This window comes from Adiantum capillus-veneris, chromosome 25 (assembly GCF_014529385.1).
Source record: "Adiantum capillus-veneris isolate H3 chromosome 25, ASM1452938v2, whole genome shotgun sequence".
NCBI lineage: Eukaryota > Viridiplantae > Streptophyta > Polypodiopsida > Polypodiales > Pteridaceae > Adiantum > Adiantum capillus-veneris.
This window is the reverse complement of record NC_140955.1, coordinates 85,176,655-85,189,946: the sequence shown is the minus strand read 5'-3', so window position 1 is coordinate 85,189,946 and position 13,292 is coordinate 85,176,655. Positions and strand designations below refer to the sequence as shown.

At 43.4% G+C, this 13,292-nt stretch overlaps 2 protein-coding genes across 2 annotated transcripts; one reads left to right on the top strand and one right to left on the bottom strand.

Annotated features, from left to right (window-relative positions):
• Positions 1 to 218: 218 nt before the first annotated feature.
• Positions 219 to 9,869, bottom strand: LOC147425198 (uncharacterized). Its single transcript, XM_086499661.1, has 2 exons — positions 9,030 to 9,869; positions 219 to 540 (listed from the first exon to the last, which is right to left on the bottom strand). Exons 1-2 carry the CDS (start codon positions 9,728 to 9,730, stop codon positions 426 to 428), a joined length of 816 nt encoding a protein of 271 aa, XP_086355787.1. The 5' UTR covers positions 9,731 to 9,869; the 3' UTR covers positions 219 to 425.
• Positions 6,316 to 8,425, top strand: LOC147425199 (uncharacterized). The gene has a single exon (XM_086499660.1). It carries the CDS (start codon positions 6,454 to 6,456, stop codon positions 8,287 to 8,289), a length of 1,836 nt encoding a protein of 611 aa, XP_086355786.1. The 5' UTR covers positions 6,316 to 6,453; the 3' UTR covers positions 8,290 to 8,425.
• Positions 9,870 to 13,292: the final 3,423 nt, after the last annotated feature.

Sequence of the window (13,292 nt, the reverse complement as noted above, 5' to 3'; positions counted from 1 at the left end):
TCCCACTTTTATTGATGCCATGTATGCATAAAGTAGCTCTTAAATACAAAATGGAAAGAAAACCTTCTAGAAAATCCTTGGGAAGTTCCAACAAGACCATAAATGCAGACATAAGCCTTACATATTTACCCTATAAAGTAGGCCAAAACTTTAAATATTATGAAGGAAACAGCATTTGGAAGAAGCAAGGCTGTTTTTTGTTATCCTCAAGAGGTTGCTAAAGATAACAATCTAGTTCTATTCTCACAAGGCAAAAGTTTCTCAAGACCTCATCACCAATGGCTTTTGGTAAGGCCTCACATGGAGGATCCCTAGAAAGAGAAAGACATTCTTTTCTCAGTTTTACAAGATCTTTTTAGCTTTTTCGAGAAAGGCCTCACTTGGAAAATGAAGAAGAGTTTTGTCAATGTTAAATGACGCCACTTTCATGGAGTGGTCCCCAAAGCGGCTCCTCCTTTCCTACAAGCTCTTGAAGAGCGTGTTTCATCAATTAAGATTTGGCGATGTCTACATTCCTCTGAGCAAAATGCAATGTCTCCCCTGTAATTGGTAAAACAATTGAGAATGTGATTGACAATTGCATCATTAAAAACAATTTGCAAACTCACAATGTTAAGAAAACAATCCATATTATCATAACTATAGCTTAATAAATAAGAGCCTTACTAAGTTTTTCTTTTTTTTTGCAATTACAAACAACCCATGTTTAGGCTAAGCTGTGGAAAATCATTTTTATCAGTTCGATGCTACAAGGGAAGCCACCCCGTAGAGACCGTTGCTTTAAAGGGAGCCACTCTTACAAAGTACGAAAATAAGCCGTAGGAGCAAAGATTTCTATGATAAGTTTAGGGAGGGTAGATTAGAAAACCATCCATGGCGTTAGCATGGGAAATAACACTTAAAAATACACAAATGAAAGTAGAGTAGAATATAGACACATACTTGATTGATTGATTAAGCAAAAGTGTGTACAAGCAGGCTGATTATATAGAGGTAGTGTAGGCATCATGCATGACATTACATAGAGGCTCCAAATTAGCCCAATCAACAAACTCGTGGGTGACCTTTCAAGGCACTTTAAGAGTCCCTTAACTATCTCTAGATCAGGTCACACCCTTTAGTAATGATCCCATGGGTACCCACAACGCTCAGGTGCCTTTTCCACATGCTACCACATGGTTATATGCCACCTATACATCCCCATGCTGGTAGAATGTTAAGGTTTCGGGCTTTAGCCTATGCTTGTGTGTAAGACCTCTTGTTGATTGAGGAGCCCCTTAACTATCTCTAGATCAACCCCTTAACTATCTCTAGATCAATTCACACCCTTTTGTAATGATCCCATGGGTACCCACACCCCTTAGGTGCCTTCCCTCGAGACGCCATCATGAATGGAGATACATGTCCATTATGCAATCGATAGACAGTCCAAAGAAGACAAATCCCAACGTCATCACCAGTCGAGCTTCTAGATACGAGGAAAATTTTGGCACCGTCCTTGCCAACACACCTTAGCCACCCGTGAGTCATACGGCTCACACATAGGAATGGTCGTGCAACCAGTAAGCAATACCAATCATAGCACAAAAGGAAGCCAACACATCACTCACGAAGTCGAAAGACCAATCCTTCGACGCGCAAAACTAGCACCACTCCATCAACATCCCAAACCACACACACCATGCAAGTGAAAGCTGGTGAGAAGCCCTTCTACAAGAGGTTACATGCCTTGCATCACATGCCACTCAAGAACCTTGGCAAGGAGAGAGGACGAATCAAGCAAGCCCAACAAAAATTAAGCAAGTGCTCATAACACCACGGGATCCCAACTCTCTGGGAATTCCAGTTTGGCATCTTTTGTGTGCACCACTCCGGAAACAGAGGTGAGGGTTTATCTCTATAGAGACGGGACCACCCTATCACCCTCAGTTTCAGGCACCTCACCCTGGTTAACCCCTATAGCACCGAGACCTCTCCCTACCACCCACTTCCCAGCTTCTTGCAATAGAGCTTGACAGAAACCCTAGCCTCGCTTCAAGCATGTTTAACATTAAGAAGCCTACAATATTGCATAATGAAGCTTTCAGTGTGTATTTTTAAAAAAAAATATACTCGTTTGAGCTTGATTTGGATTAACTCAAACTAATAAATGCAAACCCTAGTGCCCTTCCCTTTCAAGGCACTAGCGGCCTCCACCATCTTGATTTCCCTTGCCATTGCCTTCACCCTCTTAACCCTTTTCAACCCTAGGACACGCACTACCGTCGTAGTTGTTACCGTAACTAGCTTAGGTGTAGATGAATGAGAGACAAAATCATTTTCATTGTTTGCGCATTCAGGGATTTGCTATGTGACACTTTGCTTCTCCACAGTCTTCCCCCACACTTCTGTGTCTTCTTTGTCACATATCATAGCCTCCATTCCCTCCCCTAGTCTTGCCTCTTTATTATCCTCCATTTGTTTCTCGCTCTCTACTTGAGCTCCCTCCCTAGCCTGGACTTGATTGCCAACCCTAATGGTGGAATCTTGCGCTTTGGGATTCTCACTTACTTTAGACTTCATGGGGCAGTCCTTGGCAAAATGACCAAATTTGATACACTTGAAGCATGCCCCAAAGTAGGTCTCAAAGTTGAGAGGAATTGTTATGAACCCCACCCAGACATGATAAATCCCCTAGAGAGACTTTGCCGAGTCAAATACTGGCTCCCATAGTACCACACAAATAGTTGTCTCATTAAATATAAGGGGACCTTTATTGAGGATCTTTGAGACATCAGATTTCTTCTTCAATCTTACAAAGCAAATGCCTTTGGCTAGTAAGATGTATTTTCAATTTCTCCCCCATGCCCAAGAATTAGCGGACCCTAAATCCATTGAATCCGCTCATATCGATTTGGGATTCTCCCACTAAATCCAAACACAAGCGTCAACTTAGCTTGTATGGCAAGTTGCTCCTTATTATGTGTTGGTGGAGTTGCAACTGTGATAGCCTCCCCTACCTCCACCTGCTGAGAAAGAGATTTCTTAAGAGCACTATAGGATCCATCCGCCATCCCTTCATCTGACTTCCCACCATTTTCAGCCTTTGAGCTAGTTCCTTTGTTACCGCTTGAATCTTTCTCAAGTTGTTTGTTGACCTCTTTCAATTCGTTCTATCTGTTCTTTTTTATTCTTAGGTTTACCATAACTTTCCTCTCTTGATGTCTCAACTGTTGTGATTTAGCAGTCTCCTTAGAGTTAAGACCCTGTTGTATACTCGCAAACGAGATGCCTTGCCTCAAAGCTGAGGTATCGGCTGGCTCCTTACTTCCACCTGTAATAATTATACCATGAGGCTCATCCGCCTTCAGTGTCTTCACCACGAAAGTGATGCCCTTAGCAATAGATGTCGCCTGGTCGTTCCCTTTTTCACAATGTACACTAGCATGGATAGTTGTGCTAGACTTATACTCTTTTGTTCAAAACTGTAACACTCCCCAACAAGGAGAGAGTAGTCAATTAGAGGACCATAACCATTGGCCGTCCTAATTCCTTCTTGAGAAAAGGGACTTGACATCAAAGCACATCCAATAACCTTTGCGCTAAAAAGGAGGTATACTTAGCAGACAATAATCATTACTTCCCTCTTGAGAAATGGGTCTTGAATTCAAAAGTCCTCTTAAGAAATAGGTCTTGAATTCAAAAATTGTTTGATAGATATATGAAGTCCCATTGTTCCTACAGCTTTGAAAGTTCTTTTGTCATAATAATCAATATCTAATTCTCCTAAATGACTTTCTCATATTAAACTGATCATTTAATGTGGGGAAGTGCCAGGGGAGAAAATGTTAGAATGTTGGTGAAGCTAGCAAACTGGCCACAGTAGGGATCCAAAGGAGGGAAAATAGGGATCCAAAGGGGGGGGCCATCTGTAAAAGAGCAATGTGCAACAATGGGTTAAAAAGACCCTAAGGTTCAGCCCATTAAGACTTCCAAAATGCTAAGGTTCCAAAATTCAAAGGTTATGTCCAAAAGTCAAACCTAGGGGAAATTGGATGCTTTGTGTGTGTAAAAAAAGTCTTTGCATATCCCTACATGGGAGGGGGTGAGCCCTAAAGGTAGGGGATGAGAGAGAAAATCACACACACACACACAGGCTTCCTTTACACAAAGGGAATTAGGGACACATGTCAGCTCCCTAGCCTAGATGCCCATAAGGTGTGCCCAATTCCTATTGGATGACCCTTGAAGTGGACCAATGAGAATTAAGCTAGAGTAAATCTAGTTTAATTAATTTAAAAACATTTAATAAAAGAAACCAATAAGAATTAAGTCTCCTAGAAGACTGTTGGGCAGTCCCCTAAAGGGTCCAATGAGCATTCAGGAGCCCCATGGCTTGCCTGATTCCTATTGGCCAGGAGGCAAAGGGGTCCAATGAGAGTTTAGTTTAATTATTTAATTACCTAAAACTCTCACAAAAGGGAAAAGGGGGACACATGTCAGAAGGCTATCACTTATGCTGCTTAATTGTGATTGGCTTGACTTGGGGAGGGCGAATGAGGCTGTAGGAAGAGCAAATAGCAAGGGGGCTTGCCCAAGAGAGAGAGGGGGCTGATTTTTGCAAGGCATCATCACACACACACTCACACACAGTCTATGTGTGAAGAAAGGAAGACTATCTCTTCCCAAGCTTTAATGGAGAGCTCATCACCCACTCCAAGCTTGTGAGATAGAAGCCTACATCAACACTCTCTTGGCATGTGGATGCAAATCCAACCAAGAGCCAAGCTTCAATGCATGCTCATCTCCTCTACCAAGCTAATTACTAAGCTAAGCTATGCTAATATGAGTGATTATGTGAGGAGATGTACATCTTTCTCGTAAGATACTCCTTCTTCCTCTCAATCTACTCTCATACCCTGCTAGCTCTCACCATCTTCGAAGGTGTGTGAGGTCTTGGGTCTGAGAACGGGGATAATTAAAGTTGTGTTTGTTAAGTGTTTTGCTTATTGCATGAAGCTTTCATCTTCATTGCACTAGCTAGTCTTGAAGGAACACAAAGAATTGTATTGTACAATGTCTCTCTTGATGGGAGAAACCATAATACAAAGCCTTTTGGAGCGGGGACCGGCTCCATGCAAATCCGGTCCTCAACTGTTGTCATTAGCTTAATTTCTCTCTCTTTTGAAAGTATTGTCGATGCTATCTAACTAGGTGTTATGCTTTTTGTTGCTCTCTCCACCCAAGCACTCTTGTAATTCTCATTAGGAATCTATTCTAATGAAATGTCCACTATGTTCATGCTAATTTCCGCTACACATAAGTTATTAGGCCATTAAATGTTACATCTTTTCTCTTCTGCTTCTCTATAAGTGTGGTAGATTGGTTATCCAATTTCCCTCTTAAAAACGATGTCTTGAGTTCAAGACTCGTCGAATAGATAAGTGAGATCTCTTGGGTTTGCTCTATTATTCCTACGATGTTCGAGTAGATTAGCTACCTAATTTTCCTCTTGAAGGTCTCTTGAGTTCAAGCCTCGTCCAAAAAATCTATGGAATGTCTTGGGATTGTTCCTACAACATTGGGACAACATTAAGCTTCTTCTTCTTCTCCTCCTCCTCCTCCTCCCTCTCTCTCCCTCTCTCTCTCTCTCTCGGGAGGGGGGGTCGGAAGAAAAATGGAGGGCCCGGCAGAAGAGTGCTCAACTCCAACCTATTACATCTCAGGCTGGATTCAGACTGCGCGGCGGCAGAGCTTCATACTTTTAGCGCAGCCAATAGCAGGACGCCCTGTCAACGAAGCCGTTCACAGTGGGCGGCGGCAGGGCACGGAATTGATTGCCAGCGCATGGAAGCCACAGCCCTCGTCTCTTCCGACCCCCCCCCCCTCGCCCATTGCGCTTCCAGCCTCCACGTAGGAAAGAGGAGAGAGAGCCAACGTTCACAACCATTAACTTTTCCCAAAATAGACACCCCTCCTAAAAAAAATAAAAAACGGTTCAATTTGTGCAACGTTCACAAAAGAACCCCCCCCCCTCCCCCCCCCCCCCTTATAAAATGGCAAATTTTATAGCCTTTCAAGCTAGCTCTGTCACATCAACACAAAGATCAAGGAGATCATCATGTGCTTTCATATTTGAGGTGCAGCACACAGTAAAAGCCTCTCCCTTTTTCATTTGAAGCTTCTCCCTTTTACATTTGAAGGCTTCTTCAATCAAGCTCAATGCCATGCTCAATCATTTACATTTGAGGGCTTTTCAGAATGATGTACCAACTTTTTTTAACATGATTTGCTCTATGATGTACCAACCTTTTTTAAATGGCGTTCTTGTAGGGTTGAAGCGTTAAGAGGGCGACGACGGTGCAAATCAACTCATCAAGGTCGCTATGAATTCTACGATTTTCACTTTAATGCATTGTTTTCAACTTTGTGTGCACATCCCTAACATTGTTTTTTTTTTGCGTTGTAGGTACCATGGATTCCAACCCAAATCAGTTTATCGACTCCCAACGGGAAGACGACGACCCTATTCTCTCCCAACCTCCATTTTCTCAATCCACTTTCTACCCATTCCCCCACCCTTCTTTCCATATGCCACCTCATGGCTACCAAGCCATGATGAATTCTCCCTCCATCTCTCCTAATTCTCCCTTTATGTTTAGACCCCCAAATTATGGATCTCCTACTCTAAATGCTCATAGCCCACATTCGACTATGGCTACTCATCCTTCTCATCCCTCACCCCCTTTGAGTGTCACTAGTCCTAACTCCAATATGGATGCCGCCCCCGATCATGTGGCGTCCACTCCATCACCCAACCCTACACCTAATGCCATGCGAGCTTCTCAACACAAGGCAAGCCGTGCCAAACCGACGAAGAGGAAAGAAGCCACCAATGAAGAGGTTGTGTTACAAAACGAAACCGCAACAAAGAAGCCCAAAGCCTCGAAGAAGAAGAGCACAATCGACTTGGGAGACGATGACGACGGCGACAACAAGAAAAGCAAGTGGAAAGATTGGTGGGTGGACCAACTCATTCATATCCGGGGGGGCATGAATGAGGAGTTCAATAATCCCGGGAAGCAAGGGATCAATTTATGGGCAAAGGTGGCTACTAAACTAGCCGCCACTTACCCTGAATTTGATAAAGATAGTGAAAGTTGCCGCAAAAAGTGGCAAGCAGTATTGCAACAATACCGACAGGACAAAGTCCATAACTCAATTTCTGGTAATGATAGGAGGCAGAAGAAATCCACAAACTTTCGCAAGGCTGTGCCAATACAAGATAGAGTAGCAATCGCTCTTACCAGACTTGCTACTAGAGATGGTCTCTTGGGCCTCGGTGACACTTATGGATGTGCGAAGAGTACATCTTGTGGAATTGTACTTGATTTTTGCAAGGCAATTGTGAAATCTGGCCTTAGGGATTTGTACATCAGATGGCCCACAAGCTCTCGACTTGTGACATTGGCGCGTGAGTTTGAGGCTGCAAGAGGAATCCCCTTTGTTGTTGGTGCGATAGATGGTTCCCACATTCCCATCATTGCCCCAAGGGACAACCATGTCGACTACTTCAATCGAAAAGGTTTCCACTCTATTTTGCTGCAACTAACCGTATCTGCTAATTGTTCAATATGGAATTATGATGTTGGATGGGCCGGATCAGTGCATGACTCCTTGAATTTCACTAGAAGTGAGCTAGGTCAAAGATGTGCAAAAGGTGACCTAGGCAACTATTGTCTAGTTGGTGATTGCGCTTATCCGGCACGGCCATATATGCTAGTGCCTTTCAAAGGGTGCAAAGAAGGGCTGTCACGTCTCAAGTACTACTGGAATTTCATTCAATCTAGTACAAGGATGCCAATTGAAAGAGCATTTGGAATGTTGAAGGCAAGGTTTAGAATTTTGTTAAAAAGATCCGACATGAATCTACGCTATGTGCCAGATCTTGTAGCAGCTTGTTTTGTGCTTCACAACCTTTGTATCCACCATGGAGAATCTTTTGATATGGAGTGGGTGCGAGAGGCAGAAGCAGAATTGGCGGGTCACGTTGGGCATGCAACAGAGGATCGAAGAGCAGGTGCTACTTCCATGATGGAGCTCATGGCAACACGGGAAATCGGAGTAGAGGAGGCTATGGAGCGTGCTCAAGGGAGCGATGAAGGAGGTTCCAATGACCTTGGAGTAGGCTCCGAGAGGCGAGACAATATTGCAAAGGCAATGTACAAAGAGCAGGCACGGATGAATGTCCAAGAATTTTTTGGAAATGAGGCTTTAGAGGAATTAGATTCATCATCATCTTCAAGTTAATGCTTTTGTAACATATGCGTTCAATTAATTAAATTTTATGCTATGGATTGTACTATGCTTTATTGATGCAAATGTCAAATGCTTCTTCATTTCACTTTGTGTTCCGCCGCCACCCAATGTTCACACAAGCCGGCGGAAAAAAATCGAGTGACTTTTTCTTCCACCCTCTATGTGAACAAAAGGGTGGCGGAAGTGTACATTACCTAACTCTACCACCCAGAAAACCAACTTTTGGAGCCTCTCTTCCGCCCCCTCAATGTGAACCCAACCTCAATAGGGAAGTTTGATAAGCAATCAACTACCGTGGAGAGAGAGAGAGAGAGAGAGAGAGAGAGAGAGAGTTGATGGCCTCTCTCAACCCCCTTCACTTTTTCACTTTTTCTCCTCCACACTGTTCGCACTAGGCAACGGCACATTTAGGAAGGCTTGTTTCTTCCGCCGGTTCAGTCTGAACCCAGCCTGAGTAATAGGACTTGAGATCAAGACTCCACGGATAAATCTTTGAGGTCACTTGGGATTGTCCCTCCAAAGTTAGAAGTTATCCTCTCTCTCTCTCTCTCTCTCTCTCTCTCTCTCTCTCTCTCGGAAAATTGGTTATTGAAGTTTCCTATTCCTTGGAGTATCCAATAGGATTACAGGTCTTGAGTTCAAAACTCGTTGGATACATTTTTGAGGTCGCTTGAACCTCTCTCTCTCTCTCTCTCTCTCTCTCTCTCTCTCCATGTACGTCAGGATAGTACCTGTAGATGAAGATGTCTCGCTCATGTCGAAGACGTCGTTTGCAGAGGAAGCAGGCATCAAGGAAGTGCGCGCCGGAGATGGAGGGGCTGGACCTAGGGTTAGCTGGGAAATGAGACCAAAGCCCCAAATGCAGGTGAGTCTCGTTCGGCGGCGAGGAGGCCATAACATGCGTGTCATCACCTTTGACAAAAGAATGCGCAGAGCTTTCATGGCTTCTGTTCTGCTGCATCATCATCATCATCATCATCGCCTCTGCATTCTTCAAGATCTCCGCCTGATTAGTGGCCCCAGCAGCAGGCTGCTTCGAGGCATTTAAGTCGTCCTGCTGCGGGCCACTTCCGATTCCCTTGAGAGCTTCCCATGGATTTGATGCTGCGGTTTCGTGGTGGACATGGAGATAAGGATGATGATTGCGGCTGTGCTGATGGTGATGGTGCTGCTGTCGATGGTGTTCTTCAGCTTGCTGTCTTGCCTTCAGGGCATCCCATTGAGTTGCTGCTGCCTGCAGAAGAAGCTGCTCGTTGGTCTTCTGTGGGGAGTCATGGAGGATTAATGGAAGCTTGGGCGAGGGATCTGCGAAGGCAGGAGAAGGAGCGGCTGGGCAGGGGTGCGCTTGAGCTTTCTCTGAGTGCAAGCCGCTGCTGGGGCCGATTTGCGACATGCTGATGGTGCGGTGGAATCTCTTCCCCAGCATAGCCATGGCGGGCTGTCTGTCTTTCTCTCTGTGTATAAAGCTTTGCGTCTGCAGCGATGGAGCTTGTGGTAACTACAGAGAGGAGGGGAAGAAGAAGGAGTGCAGGGAGAAGAGCTCTTCACAAGTTCCTGCTAAAAGCTGCAAAAGAACGCTCCCAGAGTGTAGGATTCCTCTGTTGATGATGAAGGCAACAGTACAGAATCAATGGGGTATGTGTGTGTGTATGTGACAGCGAGCGAGACAGAGAGAGAGAGAGAGAGTAGACTCAGTAGAGGGAGGAGAGAGAGCGGCTTCAAGCCTTCAATTGTGTAGGTGTGACCATTGCAGAGATACCTTGGTATATCCTCTTAATTGTGAACAGAGGCTCGACAAGGTCCCACGTGTCACAGCCTCACTGGCCTCGAGGGCTCGCGTCTACATTATTGGGGGCAAATGTCTGCCTTCAAAGTCGCCCTGTACCGCATTTGAGAACCCTGGCGCATGGCTTTTGTTGTAGTCTTGTGACCATTATTTTATGAAAGTATTCGAGACTGGCCTCCTCTCTAAAGGTGACCCACTGACCAGTCAAAAAGCGAGAGAAAGGCTTGCCCCCCCCTCATGCACACACCTTCCCGCATTTGTGAGTCCCTCTCTCTCGCATGTTTTGTAAACTAGTACGGCCAGCCGTCCTTCGGCACGGCCTCTCTCTCTCTCTCTCTCTCTCTCTCTCTCTCTTTTCCTCTCCCTCTTTATCGTGTGCATAGGGGCTTCTCTTAGTTTTGGGAGTTTAGTCTTCATGTCGCAGATTTTGATACATGTAAAGGGCTCCCCCTTCCGCCATTTACATTAGTTTAGACGTGATAGGAGAGTATTTTTAAAGTAATCTCTCTCTCTCTCTCTCTCTCTCACACACACACACACACACACGCTCACTTTTAGCATTTAGCCTTCAGCTCGCAGGCGTTGACACGTGTAAAGAGTACTCGGACTGCTGTTATAGAATATATATAGATGAGTGGGACTTTTGATGCCTTTGGTGGCAATGTTGCCTACAATAGCAACAAAAAAGAAATCTTTCCAATCTAAATAAGAAGACCTTTGAACTCTGTTTTGTGCTTTTTGTAGAGTTGCGTTTCACCCAATGCATGTAGGGGATGTATCTCATACACCATAACCCCATGCGGGATCATACATGTTACTTGAACTTGCAAGTAGATATGCTATAATTGTTAGGTCCTTTGATAGTCCGCCAACCTTCTGTAGTCCCTTATGTAAGTCCTTCCCTCAATCAAAGACCTCAAGGTGCATACCAATTTATCGATGAAGCAAGTCCACAAATTGTATTTGACATTGGATTAAGAATTGCACCCCATCTAGTGGCCCGGACTTGCCTTCAGCTTCATAACCAACAATGAAATTAAAGGAAATTTGTTTTCAATAGATGACCAGAATTGCTAGCGACACATGTATGGCCATACAAATTTTTACAGCTTGCACGTCTTATCCATATTTAACCACTCACTTCATTTGTACACCATCGTCTCCATGTGCTACGTTGTGCCATGCTAGCGGTTGTGACATTCAGCCATTGCTAGAGTCTTGATAGTTGTGATGTAATCAGCACAACACTTGGTACAACTACCAATCGGCGTTCTTGGCTTTATGGCGCCGTTCTGATGGAGAGGGTTGTTCTTGTCATTTGGTCATACGTGAACCTATTAAGCCCAAATTTAGACCAAGTCATTTGAGCTGTAGATTTGCAAATCACCCAATAGTGGAAATTTGTATGTGTATCAACCTATTGCCTGATAGGCGGACTAACATTGGTAGAGTTTCAGCAAGTGTAAGGCTTTTTGTGGAGGAGGAGGTATTTCCTATGACCTATCAAGCTAGTGCATGCCCGTGACACAAGCTGACAATCATTCGCCGCTCAAGGTGGCAAAGAAGAGAACACGTGACAGGTTGCCCATGGCTCAAGGTGGTAGAGAAGGGGCTCTTCATGTGTGGGAAAGGGTTGGTTGTGCTCTCAAAAATAATGAGAGAAGGCATAGCACGGCGGCAGCATCCTTGGTTTCTGGTGTGGCATGGGTCAAGCAGGGCTAGTTGTTGCTCTACCCTTTCGTTGTCGTCTTTGTAGAAGTCGCTAGTAGGGAAGTAGTGAGAGCAAAGGTGCACATGTAGAGAGAGGGCAAGCACACAGAAGGAGAGGGTATGAGCTGTAGGGAGAGATGGGGGCCCAGGGGAAGAAAGTGGGTTTTAATTCCCATCTTCATTTCACAATTTAAGAGCTATATTAGGTAGTTTCTGGCCGTGCGTCCCTCCAATTCAAGAGTGCCATCCCGCACTTCAAGAGCGGCCTCAAGCTGGTAGCTATGTACATGAACATGGCATTGAGGTGTTGCCATCAGGATGTTAGTTGGCTGAAGAGATAGAATCATTGATTCAGAGAGAGAGAGAGAGAGAGAGAGAGAGAGAGAGAGAGAGCGAGCACCATGTTGGCAGAGCGTTAACCTTGTCTTTTTAATATAATATAGATACTTATGCACAAAAGAACACTATGTTCCTGGGTCTACACAATAGGAAAGTATTTGCACAAAATCATTTTTGCATTTAAATCATTTTTGACATGCTAAAGGCTTTAGTACCCTAGGGTAAAGGTTGTTCAATTTTCATTGTTTAACAAGTGTCCCTCTCTGCCTTAAAAGTCTTGTGAATAGAAAGAAGACATAGCCTTTTAGAAAACAAAGGATTAAACAATATATTCATAGGAGTTTGATCCCATGATGTGAGGTATTGTTAAAGGGTCTTTCCATTTAAGTACTTCAAAAAATTTCATTTCACAAAATTGTTTTATTATTTTCTATGTTCATTAAATCTATCTTTTTTTCAAAAGGGGAAGTATTAAGATATTTTTTAAAATATTTTTAATGTGTCTTTTTATTTTATTTATGGGGATGGCATTAAGTGTCAAAAAAATTAGATGCTTTTTGAAGAAGGCCAGCTTTTATTTTTCATTGTCAATATCAATAATTAGTAAGAAACATTTAGGGACAAAATTTTCAATTTTCTTTTTTTCCTTTATGTGTTTTTCTTTTGAAATCATGAATCAGATGACCAAGCCAGTCCCAAACTCTTAGAATAGTATCAATATAATCATGAGAGGCTTCTTAGTAACTTCTAATCATCTTAGAGTATCAATTGCTTAACATCATGTCCACCATTCCTGTTTTAATTCCCTTTGGTTTTATGGCAAATTACAAAAGGAGATATTTAAAAAATATCACTATAAATTTTTTTAGATCCATTCATGAAGAGAATTTTTTTAGCATCCAGTAAGATCTCAAACCAGTTGTGGTTAAGGCTCGTTAGGTGCTTTCTTTGCAACCATCCCAATACGCTCATCCTTATAAGACCAATAATAAGAACACACAAGGAGCACAATTTTTGTCCAAAGGGTTATATGACAAAAATAACATTTTAGTAGGTAATCCATCGAGCAATCCCCATGAATACACATCCTTGTAGAAAGATCAAAATCCACCATTGAAAGAAGATATGTTCAAGCAAGAATAGAGAAAAATAATACAAT

Coding starts and splice junctions, on each gene's coding strand:
- LOC147425199 (XM_086499660.1), top strand. CDS start 6,454: ATGGATTCCAACCCAAATCAGTTTATCGACTCCCAACGGGAAGACGAC.
- LOC147425198 (XM_086499661.1), bottom strand. CDS start 9,730: ATGGCTATGCTGGGGAAGAGATTCCACCGCACCATCAGCATGTCGCAA. Junction 541..9,029: donor CGAGACATCTTCATCTACAG/GTACTATCCTGA, acceptor TACCAATTACAG/GGGAGACATTGCATTTTGCT.